Consider the following 19,761-nt stretch of genomic DNA (forward strand, 5'->3'; position numbering starts at 1 on the left):
ATTCCCAAGTATTGGAATTAAAGGTGTTTGCCACCACTGCCTGGCTCTGTTTCTCTCCTAGACTGAACAATCTCATGTAGTCCAGGGTGGCTTTGAACTCACTGACATCCAGACAGATCTCTGCCTCCTGAGTACTAGGGATTAGAGGTGTGTGCCACCACTGTTTGGCCTCTATGTTTAATCTAGTAGCTTCTTCTGTTCTCTGATCTCCAGGCAAATTTTATTAGGGTACACAATATAGCACCACAAGCATTTGCCACTGTGCCTTTTTATTTTTCTTAATTAGCATGCAGTGTAATGAATGATATAATTTTGAAGTATATTTAACTTCTTAAAATTTTTTACACAAGCCAGGTGGTGGCCCGTGCACGCCTTTAATCCCAGCACTCAGAAGGCAGAGGCAGGCGGATCTCTGTGAGTTCGAGGCCAGCTTGATCTACAGTGAGTTCCAGGAAAGGCGCAAAGCTACACAGAGAAACCCTGTCTCAAAAAACCAAAAAAAAAAAAATTTTTTTTTTTTACACAAGTTCGAAAATATTTAGTTGTGTCTTAATTACTTTTCTATAATTGCTGTGTAAAGACACCATGACCAGGGCAACTTATAGAAGAAAGAATTTATTTATGACTCAGCAGTTTCAGAGGGGTCCATGACCATCATGGTGGGCATAATGGCGGCAGGCAGGCAGGCATGCATGGTGCTGAAGCGGTAGCTGAGAGCTTCCATCTTGAGATAACAACCACACATCTCCCAGTACAGTGTGGCCGGCCCATGGTGTGCACTACCCCGGCCGATTCTGTACACACCCCGTCCTGTACCGCAGGTGGAGACTGAGGAGCTTCAGGAGCATGAGGTGCAGAGGCTGCGGGAACACCTGGCCCTGTTGCTGAGCTCGTTCCTGGAGTCCCCAGCCTCACAGGCAAGCCAGAACCAGGCGGGGCCGGAGCTGCTGCAGCGCTGCCACACTTTGGAGCAGAAGACAGCCACCTTCGAGAACATTGTCTGCGTCCTGAACCGGGAAGTAGAGCGGGTGGCAGTGACTGCAGAGGCTTGTAGCCGGCAGCATCGGCTAGACCAGGACAAGATTGAGGCCCTGAGTAACAAGGTTTGTGCCTAGCGGGGAGAGTGAGTCCTGCATCTTTGGAGCCTGGACAGCATAGAATAGAACTCCATGATTTGGACTTTGGCCTCTTGCTTTCTGATTCTCATGCTCTGAGAGACTCAACTGTAGGGTTTGATGGGCTAGCAACTGAAACTTTTTGGCCTAGGAGTCATGCAATATGCTGGGGACATGTAGGCCCAGAGCCTTCCAAGTGGACTGGAACATGTACCTCACATTTAGGAGGTAGCTCCTGGGGACAGACAAGACTTGAGCGACTTCTAAAGGCTAGCAGTGTGGGAAACGGGAGCTCAGGATGCACAGGGTACGGCAGTCAGGTCCCTGCCTTCCTGTCAAAGTGAAGTGGTCTCTGCTCTGCAGGTGCAGCAACTAGAGAGGAGCATTGGCCTCAAGGACCTTGCCATGGCCGACCTGGAGCAGAAGGTCTCAGAGTTGGAAGCATCCACCTATGATGGAGTCTTCATCTGGAAGATCTCAGACTTTGCCAGGAAGCGTCAGGAAGCTGTAGCTGGCCGTACACCTGCTATCTTCTCCCCAGGTGCCATTTGTGGTCTTCCCACCTGCTTCAGAGGCCTTCTGGAATGTTCTCTGGCTGGGGTAGGGCACATATTCAGCCAGCACCAGGAGTGTCTGTATCTCCTTGAGAAGCAAATTGGCCGGGCAGTGATGGCGCACACCTTTAATCCCAGCACTCAGGAGGCAGAGAGACAGGTGGATCTCTGTGAGTTCGAGGCCAGCCTGGGCTACAGAGTGAGTTCCAGGACAGACTCCAAACCTACATAGAGTAACCCTGTCTCGAAGAAAAAAAAGAGAGAGAGAGAAGCAAATTGGACAGTGTGCCCTACTCAGTTGGGAGTCTATAGGCATGAGGAGTTAGATGTGGATAAGTATGCCTGTCCCTTGTCGCCTGCAGATGAGCATGGTGGCTTTGGGGTGAGTAATGAAAGGCAGACCTTTCTAAGCAGGGCCATGGCTTCAAGCTTGTCCAACTTCCAACTAGGTTGAGCTTTGGTATTTGCTGCAAGCAGGGAGCCTGTGAGGATGTTCCTCAGTCTCCTGTCTCCTCCTCTCCATCTACAGGGTCTGTAGAGGGGCGCTCTTGAGCTCCTCTGAAGGGTCCCGCCAGGTCCCTTGCACTGCCTGCTCTTCCTACTGTCCATACACTTCGGTCCCTGTCGTGTCCCTCTGGGTGCCCCAGACCATGATGGCCCAGGCCTTTGTGCCCTTGTTAGTGTCTTCTTCCTGCTCGGCAGCTTACTTGATAATGTAGTCATCAGCTGTCCGAACTTGTCCTGCACTCACTTTATTTTGGGCTCCCTTCACAGAACTGCCACTACAGCAGAGGTTCTCGGGTCAAGCTGAGACTCTGGGAGACCCTCTCCTTCCTGGATTGCCTTGGGGCCGGTGGTCCCTGCCTGCCTCGCTATAGAAGACGGGGCACTCCCCTCAGCTCTGTAGCATCCTCACGGGCATCAGCAGAGGCCAGAAGTAGACCAACCTAGAGCCCTTCTTCTTGGATTGAGACTAGGAAAACAAGTGTTTTAGTGAGACGTCAAGGGACCCGTGGGCAGCCTGGGGTGCCTGATACTATTTCTAGACTTGGGTCGTCTATGTGGGCAGTGCCTCCCCTGCAGGTGATTTATTTAGTAGGTGGTAACCGCTGGAGTGTGCAGGCTTGGGCTCCAGGCGTCTACAGTTAGTGTGGTAAGGGTCCAGCATGAGGAGCCTGTATCCTTTGCAGCCGTCTCCTGGGGCTGTAGACGGGGAACACTGGTCTCTGTAAAAGGTCTGCTTTGGAAATGGCTGCTCGTCCAGGTTTATGTAGCAGGCAAAGGCTACAAGGAACAGGGAAGGTAGTTTTTTAGCGCTGTACTTGGAGCCCTGCCGCAGAGACTTAGATCTGTGGGGCATGGACAGTCCTGTTGCTGTGAGGGTCACTATAGCAGGCAGCCTTTGGGGGCAACCAGCTGAGTGCTGTTGTTCAGCTCTCCCTAGAGAGGACACACTTCTTTTGACTCACAGCAGCACGTCATGGCAAGCAGACTGGTACAGAGCTTTTCATCTCCCACTGGGAATCAGAAGAAGAGGGATGAGCGGAGATCCCACTGTCCTCTTCAAGGGCATCCCCTCAGTGACTGAAGCACCTCCTTGTCGGCCCCACCTTAGGAAGGTTCCACCCTCTCAAGACAGTATCAGATGTTTAACAAATGGCAATGGTGTGGGACATTGCAGACCCATACTACAGCATGTGCAATTATAGATTCCTAAAGGTGGTTAAGCATTGGTGTACATGACTACTGAGGCTAAGTTCCACAGTAGGCCAACTTTATGTGGAAACCCTAGTGGCTGGTATAACCCTGAAGTCCAGATACTGAAAAGCTTGATGTCTAACTCCATAGACAGGCCCTACCCCCAGGGCGGGGAGACCAGTTTGGTTTTCCTCTGTTATTTTTGTTCGGAGTCTCAGTTGATTGGGTCCACCTATACCAAGAGCATCTTTCCCGTGTGGTCCACTGCTCATCTACCAGTCTCTTAGAAACAGCCCTCACAGATACTCAGAGATAGTGCTTCCCCAGCCCTCTGGGTAGTCCTTGACCCAGTCAACTTGACACTAAAATTAGTCTTCACAACCATTAACATGTTTTGTTTGCACTTAAGAGTATATTGTGTGTCTTCTGTTATTTTTTGAGGCAGGGTATCATATGATAGTCATGGCCAAGGCGACCTCAGATTTATTGTGTAGCCCAGGCTGAACTTGAACTCATTGAGAAGCTTGTTACCAGGTCCAGTTCTTGTCTTACACGGCTTAACCATGTTCTGGCTGCTTATTACCTGTAGGGCAGTGATTCTCAACCTTCCCAATGCTGTGACCCTTTAATACAGTTCCTCATGTTGTGGTGACCCCAAGTATAAAATTGTTCACTGCCACTTCATAACTGTCATTTTGCTACTGCTGTGAATAGTGATGGGAATATCTGACGTGCAAGATATCTGATCTGCTACCCCAAAGGGGTCGCACCCCGCAGATTGAGAACCACACTGTAGGGCTGAGGGACATTGCCTACTAATTTGAGTTTCTGCTCCTCAGATGCTTCTGCTGAGGCAGGCTTGGGGTTCTTATGGCCTGGTCTCCCTCTATAGCTCTGCTGAGGACCTCCGCTGCTGGTTTTTTGTTTTTCCACCATAGTTTTTAATATTTTAAAATACTTACGGTTTGAGGTTATTAAAATTATCATTGTTAATTCTAACTTTAAAGGGGGGATACAGCAAGATAGCTCATTGGATTTGTGAGACCGCTGTCTGGAATCCACATTAAAAGTAGTAGGAGAAGCCGGGTGTTGGTGGCACGTGCCTTTAATTTTTTTATGTAGAGGCAGGCAGATTTCTGTGAGTTCAAGGCCAGCTTGGCAGAGATAGTTCCATGACAGCCAGGGCTACACAGAGAAATGGTCCCCAAAAAACAACAAACAAACCAACAACAAATTAAAAAAGTGGTAGGAGAAAGCCAGGTGTGATGACACGCACCTTTTATCCCAGTTCTTTTTTTGGGGGTTTGGGGGAGGTTTCGAGACAGGGTTTCTCTGTGAAGTTTTGTGCCTTTCCTGGAGAGTTCCAGGCTGGCCTCAAACTCACAGAGATCCTCCTGCCTCTGCCTCCCGTGTGCTGGGATTAAAGGCGTGCGCCACCACCTCCCAGCTCATCCCAACTCTTGAGAGGCAGAAGCAGGTGGATCTCTCTGAGTTTGAGGCCAGTCTGGTCTATATAGTGAGTCCCAGGACTACCTAGAAAGACCCTGTCTCAAAAAACTGTAAGAAAAATGACTCTACAGAGTTGTCCTTTGGTTTCCACATACATGCCATAGCATGCATGTCCCTCCCTGGAATATTGCATATGAGCACACACATTAATAACTTTTTTGAAGAGAGTAAGGCAGGAGGATTTGGAGTTGGGGGCTATCCTGAGCTGCATGGCAAGATTGTCTGGAGGTCTGGGGGGTTCTTTTGAGAGGAAAACCTTCCCTGATATTTCCCAAAAGCTGAATGGTTGTTTATGTTTTCACCTCTCTGAGGGTGGGCTGCGGGTGGAAGAGCTGTGTCCTGCCCGTTCTCACTGGCCCTTTTCCATACTTCCAGCCTTCTACACAAGCAGATACGGCTACAAGATGTGTCTGCGAGTCTACTTGAATGGCGATGGCACTGGGCGGGGAACTCATCTGTCTCTTTTCTTCGTGGTGATGAAAGGCCCCAATGATGCCCTCTTGCGGTGGCCTTTTAATCAGAAGGTATGAGGGGCAGCCCAGGATCCTAGGGGGAATCTGAGTGAGGTTGGGTTCCGCTTTCGAGTAGCCAGGTTGTCCAAGACAGTGTACATAACCAGCACATTGGCTGTGGTGCCCCAGTGATTTCTCACTGCTGGTTGTGGAACATATGACTGCTGCTTGACTCACTCATTTGAAAGTCTCCTGGGGAAGTAAGTGTGCTTCAAGGGAAGGCCACAGCCCCAGAGCCCCCCTGTGACTGTCAGAGTTAGGATGTGACTGCTTAAAACCAGGGTCTTCCTTAATGAAGGAACTGACCCTCCAGAGACCAGGTCGGACTGAGGATGGTCCCTTCATCACTCAGGGCCCAGCTCTCTCCCCAGAAGCCAGTGGAGGAGGCAGAGCAGGAGATGAGGACTAGGAGGCCAGGGACTCTGACCAGTCCAGGGCCAACAGTTGGACCTCGTTCTTCTTGTAAAGTGCTTCCAGATCACGGCAAGAAAACATCTGTTGCTGAACACTAGAAAGAAATAGCACTCAGGAGTACAATGTGTAGTACTGAGTTTTAGCCTCAATTTCCAGACACTATGAGCATGCAATACAACCTTGGACATGTGTTGTTCCCAGATGAGGAGCTGAATACACTGTGGCCAGTGTATCTAGGCACACTGCTGTGGGAGAGATAGGATAGGACTAATGTGGGGTTTTCAGGTGACTCACCTGTTCCTTTCCTGGATTGACTTCTCTCAGGTAACATTGATGTTGCTGGACCAGAACAACCGGGAGCATGTAATCGACGCATTCAGGCCTGATGTGACCTCATCCTCCTTCCAGAGGCCTGTCAGTGACATGAATATCGCCAGCGGCTGCCCCCTCTTCTGCCCTGTGTCCAAGATGGAGGCCAAGAATTCCTATGTGCGGGATGATGCTATCTTCATCAAAGCTATTGTGGACCTAACGGGACTCTAGCCACCTGTACTAGGAACAGCAGCTCAGTGAGGAGCTGCCACACTGGGCCAGGGCCCTGCCACACAAGGGTGGGCAGGCTTGGTGCAAGCGCTGGGAAGGGCCTCCGCCTGAGCCAGTCACCATCACACGGAAAGGCAGGACGGAGCCTCCAGTTGGTCCTCAACTGGTGGACTGAGTGGGGGGGTCCATTCAGCTCAGGGTCCTTGTGGGACCAGCTGGGGTCTTCTCAGCTTTCCAGTAGAAAAGTTCTCGCTGTCTTTTCTGTCTGGGGAAGGGAGAGGCCCTTGGGTGGGGTACTCAGAAAGAGCCTGGAGAGAGAGAGAGAGGGGGCTTCAGAGCTCCACCAGCAGCAAGAGTGTGGTGGTCGAACTTACCCACTCTGGCTTGTGGCAAGGAGGTAGGGGCTCACAGGAGAAGGGCATCCACCTGCAGAGCCCAGCCCAGGGGAGAAGCACTCTGAGACACAGGCACGCACTGGAAAAGGCCTGCCTGGGCTGCACAGCCCTGCCAGGTGGCCTGTATTGAGGAGAAGTGATTAAACTATTCAGAAGTCTATGACAAGTGGTGTTCATCTGGCTCCAGGATGCCTGCTGTGTCCAGCCTAGGTAGAAATGGCCCTCTGGGGCTTCTGCTTTCCTCTTCACATTGACTGTCTGTTCCTTATACCCTTCAAGCCCAGGGCTCCATGTGAGCACTCCATCATGGGTCTGCCTGTGTAGAAGTGAAGGACTGACCCTTGCCTGGCTCATGTTCAAGGTTGTTTCCTCAGGGTTCTGGCCTGGTTCACTCTTTGGACTGAGGTTGGAATAGAGGCACCATGGTCTAGGTACGGGACATGTCTGTTAGTCAGAAGGCATATCCAATCTCCATGGGTCCGCTTTCAAGTCACCACAATAGGAAATGGGGAGAGCACCAGGGTGGACCCATCCATGCCCATCTCGGTGAGCCTGCTGTGATTGAGGAAACATTGCTGTCTAGACCTGTTCAGGTTCCTGCTCTGTCTGAATTTTCACTCTGTATGTGCTGGCTTTGAAAGTATACGGAAACAGCATGGGATGGCATCATGGCGGAGGACTAGCTTCCCCTGACTGCCCTGTGGCTTTCTGGTGGAGGACAGACATCTTGTTTTTTTCTCCTGCGTCTGTGCCTTGAGTTCGTAAGCTGGACCAGGGTCTAGGCCCGCCTGTCACCTGTGGCCCCAGGAGAGCTGGGGTTACGTGGCTGTCCCTTAGGTATTTGTACTTGCTCTAGAGAACTACATCAGGGGCCTTCGTGGGGCTGTGTGTGACCTGTGTGCCTTGTAGTAACTTACTTATACTTCTCTGAGGACTGACTTTACCAGCTTTATTGCTCTGGAATTTCTCCATAGGAACTGCCCATTTCTGTCCATTTTTCTACTTACTTTCTTCCTGCTTGGTAAAAGTTTCTGGTCTTTCTAACATTGATCCTTGATTGTGCTTGAACTTTTTTTCTTTCAAGGCAGGATTTCTCAGTATAACTGCTCTGGCTGTTCTGGAACTCAATTGATAAACCAGACAGGCCTTGAACTCACAGAGATCCACCTGCCCCTGCCTCCTGATATTTGAACCTTTTTGATGTAGAAAAATTCAAAGCTGAGATATGATCAGTTAAATAATGTTTTAAAGTTCTAACAGTTTCTATGTTTGGCAGCTCATTTATATATAATGTATACTTTTTTTTTTTTTCTTTTCTCTAGAAATGTGTCTGTTTTAAAACTAGAATTAGGTAATTCAGGTTGAAGCTGTTTTTGTTTTTGTTTTTGTTTTTTGTCTTTTGGTGTTTTTTTTTTTTTTTTTTTTGAGACTGGGTCTTTCTGAGTGGTCCCCACTATTCTGGAACTCACCATGTAGACCAGACTAGCCTTGAACTCACAGAGATCTACCTGCTTCTGCCTTTTAAGTGGGATTAAAGGTTTCTACCACCATGCCCAACTGGTAATTTTTTTTTCAGGTAGAGTTTCTAGGCTCAGCCAGCCTCTAATTCTCTAATTAGCCAAAGATAACTTTGAACTTGTGATCTTCCTGCCTCTGCTTCCCAGGTACAAGTGTATGCCACTGTCCTTGGCTTATATGGTGCTGGGAATGAACTCCAGGCCTCGTGCAAGCTCTCTACCAATCCCCACTCCAAACTGGTAGATGGTTACGTTGGAGTAACCTTAAAGGCAAATGGAGGGGCTGAGGGTGTAGTACAGTGGTAGAACACAGTTGTCATGCACAGGCCCTGGGTTCCATCCCTACTGTGTGTGCATCTAACACACACAGGAGATGGAACTATGGAATGGGAAGAATAAAAAGGTATCCCCAGAGGGCTGGGCATGGTGGCATGCACCCTCAGCCCAGCACTCAAGAGGCAGAGGCAGGTTGGATCTCCGAGTTCAAGGCCAGCTTGGTCTACACAGTGAGTTCCTGACTCAAGAAACCAAACCAAAACAAAAAGTGCAGTATGTGTGGGGACAAAGTCAGAGGAGTCAGGACAGGCAGAGTCTGAGCCTGTCTGAAGTGGGGGAATGCTGACAGAATCGGGGTGAGGGTGGTCAGCTCTCTACCTGGTGAGTCCCAGGGTGTGGCGAGAAGCTTGCAGCTCACCTCTGTCCTTGCTTGCTGCCTAATGAGACAGATGTTGACTTGTCCCCTCCTTAACGCCGTGAGGGAATTAGGCTACAGGGAAGAAGAGGGTCTGCCACTCCAGCTGTCTGGAGGCAGATCACGAGCAGGTATGGCTTTGCTGCGCATTGCCTCCCGGGGGTGACTACTGCAGCACACCTCACCACGAGTCCCCAGAGTTTACAGAACCCCTGTCCCGCCCTGTGACTACAGCACTTCGTCCTGTCAGCACATGCGCTCGTTATTCGCGATAGTAATATTAAGAGCTATGCCGGGCGTTGGTGGCGCACGCCTTTAATCCCAGCACTCGGGAGGCAGAGCCAGGTGGATCTCTGTGAGTTCAAGGCCAGCCTGGGCTACCAAGTGAGTTCCAGGAAAGGCGCAAAGCTACACAGAGAAACCCTGTCTCAAAAAAAAAACCAAAAAAAAAAAAAAAGAGATGCATAATGCCTTTTAGCAGGATGGTTTCACAGTCCACCCATGTTATAGTATGTGTTAGAATTTTAGAATTTTCTTATGTGTGTGGTGTGCATGTGTACATGTAATGTGTGGACACCCATGTGAAGTTCTGAAGTTGGTGTGAGGAGTCTTCAATCACTTTCTACTCCACATACTGAGACAGGGCTCTAAGAATCCCATCCCTGCTTCCTGAGTGCCGGGAATAGAGGCCGAGCACCATATTTGTCTGGCGTGTGCATGGGTGCTGGAGATCAAACTCTGCTCTCCATGCGAATCCCCAGCCTCTGCTAGAAAACTGGATAACTGAGCTGAGCAGTGGTGGCACACATCTTTAATCCCAGCACTCAGAAGGCGTAGGCCAGCCTGGTCTACAGAGTGAGTTCCAAGACAAGACAGCCAGGAATGTTACACAGAGAAACCCTGTCGCAGTCTACCAGGAATTTTTTTTTTTTTTTTTTTTTTTAAACAGGATCACTCCTTGTAGCCCTGGCTGTCCTAGAACTGTTGACCAGGTTAGCTTCAAGCTCTGCTTATCTCTGCCTCCTGATCACCACCACACCCAGCTTTCTTTCTTTTTTTTTTTTAAGCATTAAAAATGTTTTAAAAATACATATATATTAACTTTTATTTCTGGTGTATGTTTGAGTGCCTGCATGTATGTATATGTAGTACTGTGTGCATCCTGGTACCCAAGGAAGCCAGAAGAGGGTTTCGGATCACCTGTAATTGGAATTACAAGTGATTGTGAACCAGCAAGTGGTTGCTGGGAACTGAACCTGTGTCCTCGAAAGAACAACACATGCTCTTAACTGCCCTGCCATCTCTCTAGCCCCAAAGGTTTTATTCTTTTGTATATGTGTGTGCACATTTGCACACAGGTGGCTGGGCAGGCCAGCAGAGGGTGGCAGATTCCCTGATGGTTGGAGTTACAGGCGGTTATGAACCATCTGGCATGGATGCTGGGAACCAACTTCTGTGTGCTACAAGTGCAGCACGTGCCCTGAACTGCTGAGCCATTTCTCCAGCCTCAGGAAAAAAAAAAAAATGATCCTTTTGACCCTCCTTCCATGTTACCTGTAATTTTAGTTCCAACATATATTTTTGTAACAATGGATTTTAATATTCAAAGCAGGCACTCTAACAACAAGACGGCCCCTGCCGTCTTTTTCTTCCCTTGCTCGCCTGCCCCTCCCCTTTATGAGATAGTCTCATTATGTAGCCCTGGCTAGCCTGAAACTGTAGATGAGACCAGGCTGACTTCAGACTGCAGAGGTGATCCTGCCTTGGCCTTCTCTTTTTGATGATTTTTCTTTTTGTTTGTTTGAGACAGGGTTTCTTCTGTATCCCTGGCTGTCCTGGAACTCGCTCTGTATGCAGACCAGGCTGACCTCGAACTCAGAGATCAGCTTGCCTCTGCCTTCCAAGTGCTGGGATTAAAATCATGCACCACCACCGCCTGACTTCTTTTTTTCTTTCCTTCCTTTGGTTCATCAGTCTTTCAGCACTTCAAGCCACAAGTCTTGTCACCTGGATGAAACATCACTGTTTGGCCTGTCACTCTATTTTACAGCTAAAATATTCAGTAGATTCTTTAAACATCACATAATAAAATCAGATTTTCTTCTTGGTGAAGTTATGAGACTTTTAAACCATGGGCAGTTCTGTGTCAGCTCCATGGTAAACATGATATGGATGGTTGTCTCCATCAATGCAGATCCACTCCTGCTCACCCACCGCTGCCGGTACCTCAGTCTGTTTCCCTCTGTGTCTTAGGGTTACTATTGGCTTGATGATACACCATGACCAAAGCAACCTAGTGTAGACGAATTTCTAAAAAATGTTCTTATTATATAAAAAACACGGAGCCAGAAATTGGGGTTAAAGCCTTAGGTCAGGGAAATACGGAAAGCCACCAGCCAACCTCACCTCACCAACTCTGCAGCTTCCAAGAACAACTTCCTGTCTACCCAGGCTTATAGTCCTTGCTTTTCTGCCCTCTCATTGGCTCTTAGCCCAGCTACCTCACTTCCTCTTTCTACACAGCTCTGTCACTGTCTTTCTGTACAGACTTCTAGGTCTCTATGGTTAGTACTGGGATTAAAGGCATATAAGTCTAACTATATACAATATATACAAGCAATAAATACATCAACAATGTCTGGTCCATTTGCATTGGACAAGTTCCATTATCCTATTTTGGCGAGTCCAAAATGTACCTAATTCACTTTCTATCCTAACTTATTACCAGCAGAAAACTATCTTATATCTTTCAAACTTATACACTTAATGCCTCTTAGTTTCTTTTCTGAATTTCTCGACAAGGAAAACTATAACTAACTCCTTCAGAGACCCAAGAAGGAAATAATACTACCTAGTAAAACATGAAGTGCAAACAAGTGACTTCTAAAAAATGAGTTATGACAGAAACAGCCAGCTGCCTGGACAGTCGCCTAAAGTTTCTCTGCACACTGGGGTATCATCTTCGGCCCACAGGCTTAGCGTATCTGACAGACTCATTTGTGAAGTAGGATGTGCACAAGGCCTACAGTTCGACCTCACATTCGGTGCGAGTATTCCATGTACCAGATAAACTTGAATTCCGCCAGTGCCCTGTCATGATTCAGAATTTTAAATTCCGGAAATTGCTGGCGTTTTTTGGGATTCGGCTTCCCATTCTTCTCGGCTTGTGGGTGGCTTCATCTCCTTTATTAAATGCCAGTCTACCATTGAGAGACCAGACTCCATCAGCCTAGTTACTCTTCAAGAATTAACTGTTTCAGCTGTTGTTCCACTGCACACCAGAAGCCATCGGTCCACTGCCTGTTCAGCTGCCTTCGAAGAAAGGGGCACTGTACCTTTTCTAGATTGCAAAGCCACTTCAGCGATGGTGCCATATTGTCCTGGCCGTATGGCCTGGGGTTAAAGGCACGCACCACCCACCGCTGGCTCACTCCAGCTTCTGTGTGTGACTTGTGGGTTTGAGTCCTTAGGCTTTCATTGTAAGCACGTTACCAGTCAACCATGTCCCTGACCCTCTCAGAATTCCTTGCTAGCACCAAATCATGACAGCCTTCTGTGATTTCTAGACATTCTGGTGTTTCCCACATAACAGTCAGGTGTGTTGTTTCTTAATCATCTTTTTTGCACAAGACACAGGGTTTGTGTTAGCCCTTGTATGTGGTGGCGGCCTGCTCAGTGCTGTGTTGAGACGGCGCCTGGGCCTCAGCTGTGTGTAAACCGCAGCTTCTCTGGCCCTGGCTTGGCTTTGGCCCTTCTGGAGAAAGATTAGCCTTTCCCAGGGAACTCGTGTTGCTGTTGTGCGTTTACCTGTGACGTCCCTGGGATCTGTGTGCCTTCTCAGCACCACTGCTCTGCTCATCTTGGTTATAGCAGCACTAACTCGCATGGTGCAGTTTGTTCTCTCCAACTTTATTCCCAGTGTTCAACACTGAACTATTTTTATTCTTTGGACAATACATTCAAATCTTAGAATTAGCTTCCCTGTAGTTAAAAATCCTGCTGGGGTTTGACTGGCTGTGTGGAGTCCAGTGCTGTGTGGAGTCCAGTGCTGTGTGGAGTCGGCACTGCTGTGCGGTGCACAGGTCCCTGCTCCCCCGGCTTGTGCCCCCCGAGGTGCTCACTTGGTGGTTCTCCTGCGTAGGCACGTGTCTATTTACAGATGGGGACTTTTGTGTAATGAATGTGTCACCTGTGGGAAGAAACAACTTTGTCCCTTCTTTCCATTGTGTCACTTCTATTTCCTTCGCTCACCCTGTGCCCCCTGCTCAGGCTGCAGAATGAGACTGAGCAGGCCTGGTGAGAGTGGGTGACCTCGCTGTGTGTGCCCCAGCCTTCACTGGTGCTCTGATGTCCTGGAGGGGTGCTGTGATGTCCTGGAGGGGTGCTGTGATGTCACTGGGGGGTGCTGTGAGGAGGGTGCTGTGATGTCACTGGAGGGGTGCTGTGATGTCACTGGAGGGGTGCTGTGATATCATTGGAGGGGTGCTGTGATGTCACTGGAGGGGTGCTGTGATGTCACTGGAGGGGTGCTGTGATGTCACTGGGGGTGCTGTGATGTCCTGGAGGGGTGCTGTGATGTCACTGGGGGTGCTGTGATGTCCTGGAGGGGTGCTGTGATGTCACTGGAGGGGTGCTGTGATGTCACTGGAGGATGTTGGTGCCCTCTTCCTGATGAGCTGCTCCCTAGTAGTTGACTAAGTTTTTGTTTGTTTTGTTTAAATCATGACTGAAGGTTTTGTCGCATGCTTTTTGCTTTAAGTGACACATTCCTATGGATTTTCTTGGTCCTCTCATATGGTGGCAGCTGATGTTGATTGATCTACACATATTGAAGCAGCCTTGCATCCCTGGAATGAGCACCATTTGGCTGTGGTATGCTCCTATTCTTATATCTCGCTGGGTTAGATCTGATAGCATTTGATTGAGGACGTTTGTCTATTCATAAAGTATATTGGTCTGCAGATTTACGTTTGTTACTCCACAGTTTCAGTTACTCTGGTTTAACTGAGATCCAAAGATAGTTAAATGGAAAGAAATCCCAGAAATAAGCAATTCCTAAGTTTTAAATTATGCACTATTACATGGCATGAAATCTCACTCCGTCCTGGTATCAGCTTCCTGCCTATGGCATCTGAGGTGTCAATCACCCCTTCTAGCACGTCCACCCAGATGGATGCGTGGCATCGCAGGGTTTCTATCTCGGCAGCCCTTGTTTTCCCTGGTGAGTATCAGCACAGACATGGCAACTCACGCCTGCCGGAGAGAAGGGGAAATGTGCTGTGTCCTGTGTACTTACTTGTCTGTTTATTGTGTATTGTGTGTATTGTTAGTGCAAGAGCTTTAACCTGTTTGTGGATACATGTAGTTTACATGCATGTGGAAGCTGGAATCTGACCTAGGTGTCTTCTCTCACTCTCTGCCTTTAATTTCTGGAGTAGGAAAGAGAGCTGCTGGGAATTCATTTTCTGTTTGGTTTAAGTCAACAGTTATGGGATCAGGAAAGCTCAGTGGGATGAGAGAGGACAGGTGGGCAGGATGCCGGCCTAGTACCACAGAACCCTGGACTGGTGGTTCTGCAGGTCCAGCTGGGGGGGCGGGGGCTGACATTGGCCTGTTGGGATTGGCTATTTCTTCATAGTTTCAGGAGCCAGGCCGCTAGTGACCATACTGCTAGAGGTCAGCTGGGTGGGGGTGGGATCCCAACTGATTAGAGGACTCAGACATGTGGCCATGAACGGGAGAGTGGAGTTTATAAAGAAGATGCCTAGTGGCCAGGGTCAGCCTTAGGAAAACCTGAGAGGTGGGGCACTATGTCCCCTGAGTAGTGGGCACTTGTCACAAGAGCCTTTGCTGGGGCCCTGGTCCCCAGGCCCAGGTGGCATGTGTAGAAGTCATGGGTGGCCATAAGTGAGTTACTGGAAAGGAAGGGCTACCATGCTTCCAGGCCAGGGACCTAAGCTGAGGAGCCCATTGGCAGGGGAGGCTGCAGCAGGCCACGTGGTGACAGACCTGCCCACAGGTCCCGTTGCTTGATGGATTGGGTTTTTGAGACAGTTACTATATAACATTGACTGGCCTGGAACTTGCTATGTAGACCAGGCTGGCCTTGAACTCATAGAAATCTACTTGCATCTGCCTCCTGAGTGCTGGAATTTCCTGAGTGGAAAGGTGTGCACCACTATGCCTGACACAGATAACCTGTTTTGTTTTTGAAACAGGCTTTCTCTATGTGGCCCAGGCTCTCTTGGAACTCACCGAGTATGTAAACCAGGCTGGCCTCAAACTCAGAGATCTGCCTGCCTCTGCCTTTTGAGTGCTGGGATTAAAGGTGTGAACCACCACATGGAGCTGTTTGTTGTAGCTTTGTTTTTTTAAAAAACACTCTATGTAGTCCTGGCTGACCACAAATGCATTTTTTTAAAGATTTATTTATTTATTATGTATACAGTGTTCTGCCTGCAGGCCAGAAGAGGGCACCAGACCTCATTACAGATGGTTGTGAGCCATGTGGTTGCTGGGAATTGAACTCAGGACCTTTAGAAGAGCAGCCAGTGCTCCTAACCACTGAGCCATCTCTCCAGCCCCCCACAAATGCCTTTTAAAAATTGCTTTTAACGTGTGTTTGGTGTGTGTGCATGGAAGTGGCTTTGGAACTGGGTAATGGATGGAGCGGGAAGGACTAGAAAAGCCCAGGGAAGCTCCGGGGAGGGTGCAGAAGGGAGTCCTGGAAACATCTGAAATGTGTCAGGGATGACTCCTGGCCCAGGTGCTGCAGGTGCATCTCATGCAGCAGCTGGCTGCGGTGTTGCAGACGGTAGAGGGCCCTGGACATTGCAGGTGCAGAACCACTGCAGATTGACCACTGGGACAGCACCTAGTGGAACCTTGGAAACGGGGCTGCCCAGACTGTAGGGCTGCCAGGTACAACTCCCACCTAGGAGAATTGCCGTCAGCAGACCTGCTGTAAGCTGCTGTGGCTGAGCCCTGTAAAGCCATGGAGGTGTCTGCCAAGGCCTAGGACCAGCCCTGCCCCATGTATCTAGAAGGCAAATATAAAATGATGGTTAATTCTCTGGTGTTAGCATTTCATAGGGTTTGCCCTGTTGGGTTTTGGATATTATGGGATCTGATTCTTGTTGTATCTCAAATGTTTCTCCCTTCTGGAATGAAAAGGCCTATATGATGTCTGCCCCACAAGGGTACCTTGGAGATGTTTCATTTATTTGTCTCAAATGTTCTAGGTGGCAGGGAGTTTGCATCCTGTGAATGTGCCTTACCCAAATCTGTTTCAGACAAGACTCTGACTAGATCCATAGCTTGTGAGCTGGTATTAGGAGTTAAGATTTGGAGACTGTTAGGGGTGTGGACAGATGGTTCCGTTAAGTGGCTGCTCTTCCAGAGGACCTGGGTTGGAGTCTCAGAACCCACATGGTAGTTCACAACTCTAACTCCAGTACTGGGGGTCTGATGCCCTCTCTGGCCTTCTCGGGCACTGCATACATGTGATACACAGGCATGCATGAAGGCAAAACACCCATACATATAAATAAATTTGTTTTGGTTTTTTGAGACAGGGCTTCTCTGTATAGCCCTGGCTGTCCTGGAACTTGCTCTTAGCCCAGGCTGGTCTCGAACTCGGAGATCCACTTGGCTCTGCCTCCTGAGTGCTGGGATTAAAGGTGTGTTGTCACCTCTCCCACAAAGTAATTTTTTAAAAAATAAAAGATTTGCAAATTTTGTGGATAGAATGAATTTGTTTGTTTGTTTTTGAGACAGGGCTTTTCTGTGTGGCTCTGACTGTCCTGGAACTTACTCTATAGACCAGGCTGGCCTTAAACTCACAGAGATCCAACTGCTGAATGCTGCTGGGTTTAAAGGCGTGTGCCGCCGCCGCCGCCGCCGCCGCCGCCGCCGCCGCCGCCGCCGTCACCCAGCAGTTGAGACTTTTAATGTGTCTTATATTTCTCCCACATGCAGCCTTTGGCTGCACTAAGGCAGGCATGAGCTAAAGGGGGCATACAATACTATGGTTTAGATGTTTATCCCCTCTAAAACTCATGTTGACTTTTTTGTTTTGTTTTTGTTTTTCAAGGCAGGGTTTCTCTGTGTAACAGCCCTGGGTGTCCTGGAACTTGCTTTGTAGAATAAAGGCTGGCCTCGAACTCACAGAGATCTACCTGCCTCTGCCTCCCAAGTGCTGGAACTAAAGTCCTGTGCCACTGAGCCCAGCTAAGATTGATTTGTTTATTTTATGTATGAGTGCTCTATTTGCATGCACACCTTTATGCCAGAAGAGGGCATCAGATTCCACTATAGATGGTTGTGAGCCACTATGTGGTTTCTGGGAATTGAACTCGGGACCTCTGGAAGAGCAACCAATGCTCTTAACTGCTGAGCCATCTCTCCAGCCTCTCATGTTGAAATTTAATGATCATTGTAACAGTATTTAGAGAAAATTGGGGGTAAAGGCCCCACCTTCATGGGTGGGATTGGTACCATTATACAGAGGTGAGTTCTACCATCTCTTAGTTCTCTCTTCTACCAAACCGTGATGTGCTGAGGCTCTTACCACATGCTGGCCCCTTCATCTTGGACTTCCTGGCCTCCACTACTGTGAGCCAGTTACATTGAGTCTCAGTTGTCCTTTTTATAGCAGCAAAAATAGACTAAGACAAGACTAAATATTTTTGTCTCATCCAAATTCATATGTTGAAACTTGTGTCCAATGAGACAGTATTTGGAGGTGATTGGATCATGAAAATAGAACCTTTGTGGGCCTGGGAAAGTGCATTCACGCTCCACCATGTGAGATCTGTCAGAAGATAGTCTTTCTTACCCAGGAAATGGCCCTCACAGGGCACCCAATCTGCAGTGCCCTGGCCTGTGCCCTCCAGCACCATGAGAAATAAACTGTTGCCCAGGAGCCTCTCAGGCCATTAGTGTTTCCTTAAAGCAGTGAATGGACTAAGACATAGGACTATTAGTTCTTTAACAAAGCTTGGAGGTGCTAGGGTTTGCTTGGTGGCCCAGGCTGTGATCTGACTTGGTGGGTTTTCTCTGGGCACTGTAGAAGGGGTATGTCCGGCTAGTGGGTAGGATGTTCTTCACAGACCTGTTCCATGCAGTTAGTTCCTTGTCAGAGGCTGAATTCTACACCCTACACCACCCCAGAGAACTCCTAGGCCACCAGAATAGGAAGTATGATCCTTAGAAAGGGAATCAAGACAGTCGTCAAAGTGGTTCCTAATCCAGCCATGGCCAGTGTCCTTTAAAAAGGGAGCTTTTGCTGGGCGGTGGTGGTGCACGCCTTTAGTCCCAGCACTTGGGAGGCAGAGGCAGGCGGATCTCTGTGAGTTCAAGGCCAGCCTGGTCTACCAAGTGAGTTCCAGGAAAGGCACAAAACTGCACAGAGAAACCCTGTCTCGAAAAACCAAAAAAAAAAAAAAAAACTTGGGTCCAGCTCTGCTGGCCTGTGAGACTTCCTCAAGTGCCCCAGCACAGCTGGGTTAGAGAAGAGACAATGTCAGCCCAGAACCCAGGGTCGAGAGCTGCCACCCTAGTGCCACCGGTCGGCACACAGGAGAAGCAGCGCTGTCGGAACAGTGCCCTGTGGAGAAGGGAACTTCAGCAGAGCCTCAGACGCAGCCAAAAATAAAGCCGCCCAGGGCTGTGGGGCAGCCTGGTGACAGGCTGGTTCTGCCTGCCTCTGCCTCCCGAGTGCTGGGATTAAAGGCGTGAGCCACCACCGCCCGGCTGGATCCAAGTTTTTATTCAGTATGTGGTGCACACACGCCATTGTATCCCTCAGGAGGCCTCAGCAGGAGCATCTCAAATTTGAGGCCAGCCTGAGCTACGTAGTGATACCCATTTTTTAAAAAAAAAAGGTTCTTTTTTTTTTAATATATCATTTTTTGATTTATGCTTAGATTTTGTGTTCACTGGTTCTCTGGTTTGCCTACCTATAATGGAGTGGTGATTTGAACATTCTAATGTTCTGTTAGTTTATTATAATTTTAACTCTTTGTATAGTAGTTTTAGTATTCCAAAGATAAAATACACTGTAGGGCCAGTGAGGAGGGCTCATCTGGTAAGGTGCTTGCTGCCATGCCTGGGGACCCGAGTCTGAGCCCCAGAACTCACATTGGAAGAAAGCCAACTCCTGCAAGTTGTCCTCTGGCCCCAGAAGTGCTGTCAGGTGCCCCCCAAAAAATGTTAAGAAAATTTAAATATGCACTTAAGTTTTCAGTGCTCTGCTTGGAGTTATTGTGAACTTGAATTCAAATGTAGAATTCCCACAGTGTTTCCTATTGTAGCTGTACTTAACTCCACCAACAGACGTAGAATTTCTTCTTTTCGCTTTCCTGAGCTCCCCCTCATTTGGTCGTTTAGCCAGATAATTGGGGTTCTAGTCACCTAGCTGCCCTGCCTTCCTCCTCCCTCGATGGGAGCACAGTAGGGTCCCTATGGCAAAAGGACAGAGGGAGGAAAGTCACACAGCCCCACCTTCTTGGGACTGTCGTTATGAGACAGTATAGCTGTCTCCTACCACCACTAGGGGGCGCCAGAGAGACAGCAAGTGCACTCAGCTCACTCGGCAGTGCGTGGGGCTGCCCTTTGGGCCCTGGTGCTCCTTCCAGGCTCCAGCTGCATGGAGTCAGGCCCAGAGTGAACACCGCCAGCAAAGGGCTGCGTCCTGCCCCATGCATCTCCGGGTTCTCAGTTCTCACACTGGTCAATTGCAGCCACGTCTGTGGAATTGGAGCCCCAAGACCTGTCTATTCTGGAGCCAGACCATCTCCCCGAGAGTCAGGCT

The 19,761-nt window shown here is 48.9% G+C and overlaps 1 protein-coding gene across 5 annotated transcripts in view; it reads left to right on the forward strand.

Annotated features, from left to right (window-relative positions):
• Traf2 (TNF receptor associated factor 2) overlaps positions 1 to 7,790 on the forward strand; it is a 45,436-nt gene extending 37,646 nt beyond the window's left edge. For all 5 annotated transcript variants that reach the window (XM_076569240.1, XM_076569239.1, XM_042275146.2 and 2 more), the window contains 4 exons: positions 822 to 1,103; positions 1,479 to 1,656; positions 5,252 to 5,400; positions 6,127 to 7,790. In XM_076569240.1, coding sequence (XP_076425355.1) covers positions 822 to 1,103; positions 1,479 to 1,656; positions 5,252 to 5,400; positions 6,127 to 6,345 — 828 coding nt within the window. In that variant the 3' untranslated portion in view covers positions 6,346 to 7,790. The remainder of the gene's footprint in view (positions 1 to 821; positions 1,104 to 1,478; positions 1,657 to 5,251; positions 5,401 to 6,126) is intronic.
• The last annotated feature ends 11,971 nt before the right edge of the window (positions 7,791 to 19,761 follow it).

The sequence above is a fragment of the Peromyscus maniculatus genome, chromosome 4 (genome assembly GCF_049852395.1).
Source record: "Peromyscus maniculatus bairdii isolate BWxNUB_F1_BW_parent chromosome 4, HU_Pman_BW_mat_3.1, whole genome shotgun sequence".
In the NCBI taxonomy this organism is placed as follows: domain Eukaryota; kingdom Metazoa; phylum Chordata; class Mammalia; order Rodentia; family Cricetidae; genus Peromyscus; species Peromyscus maniculatus.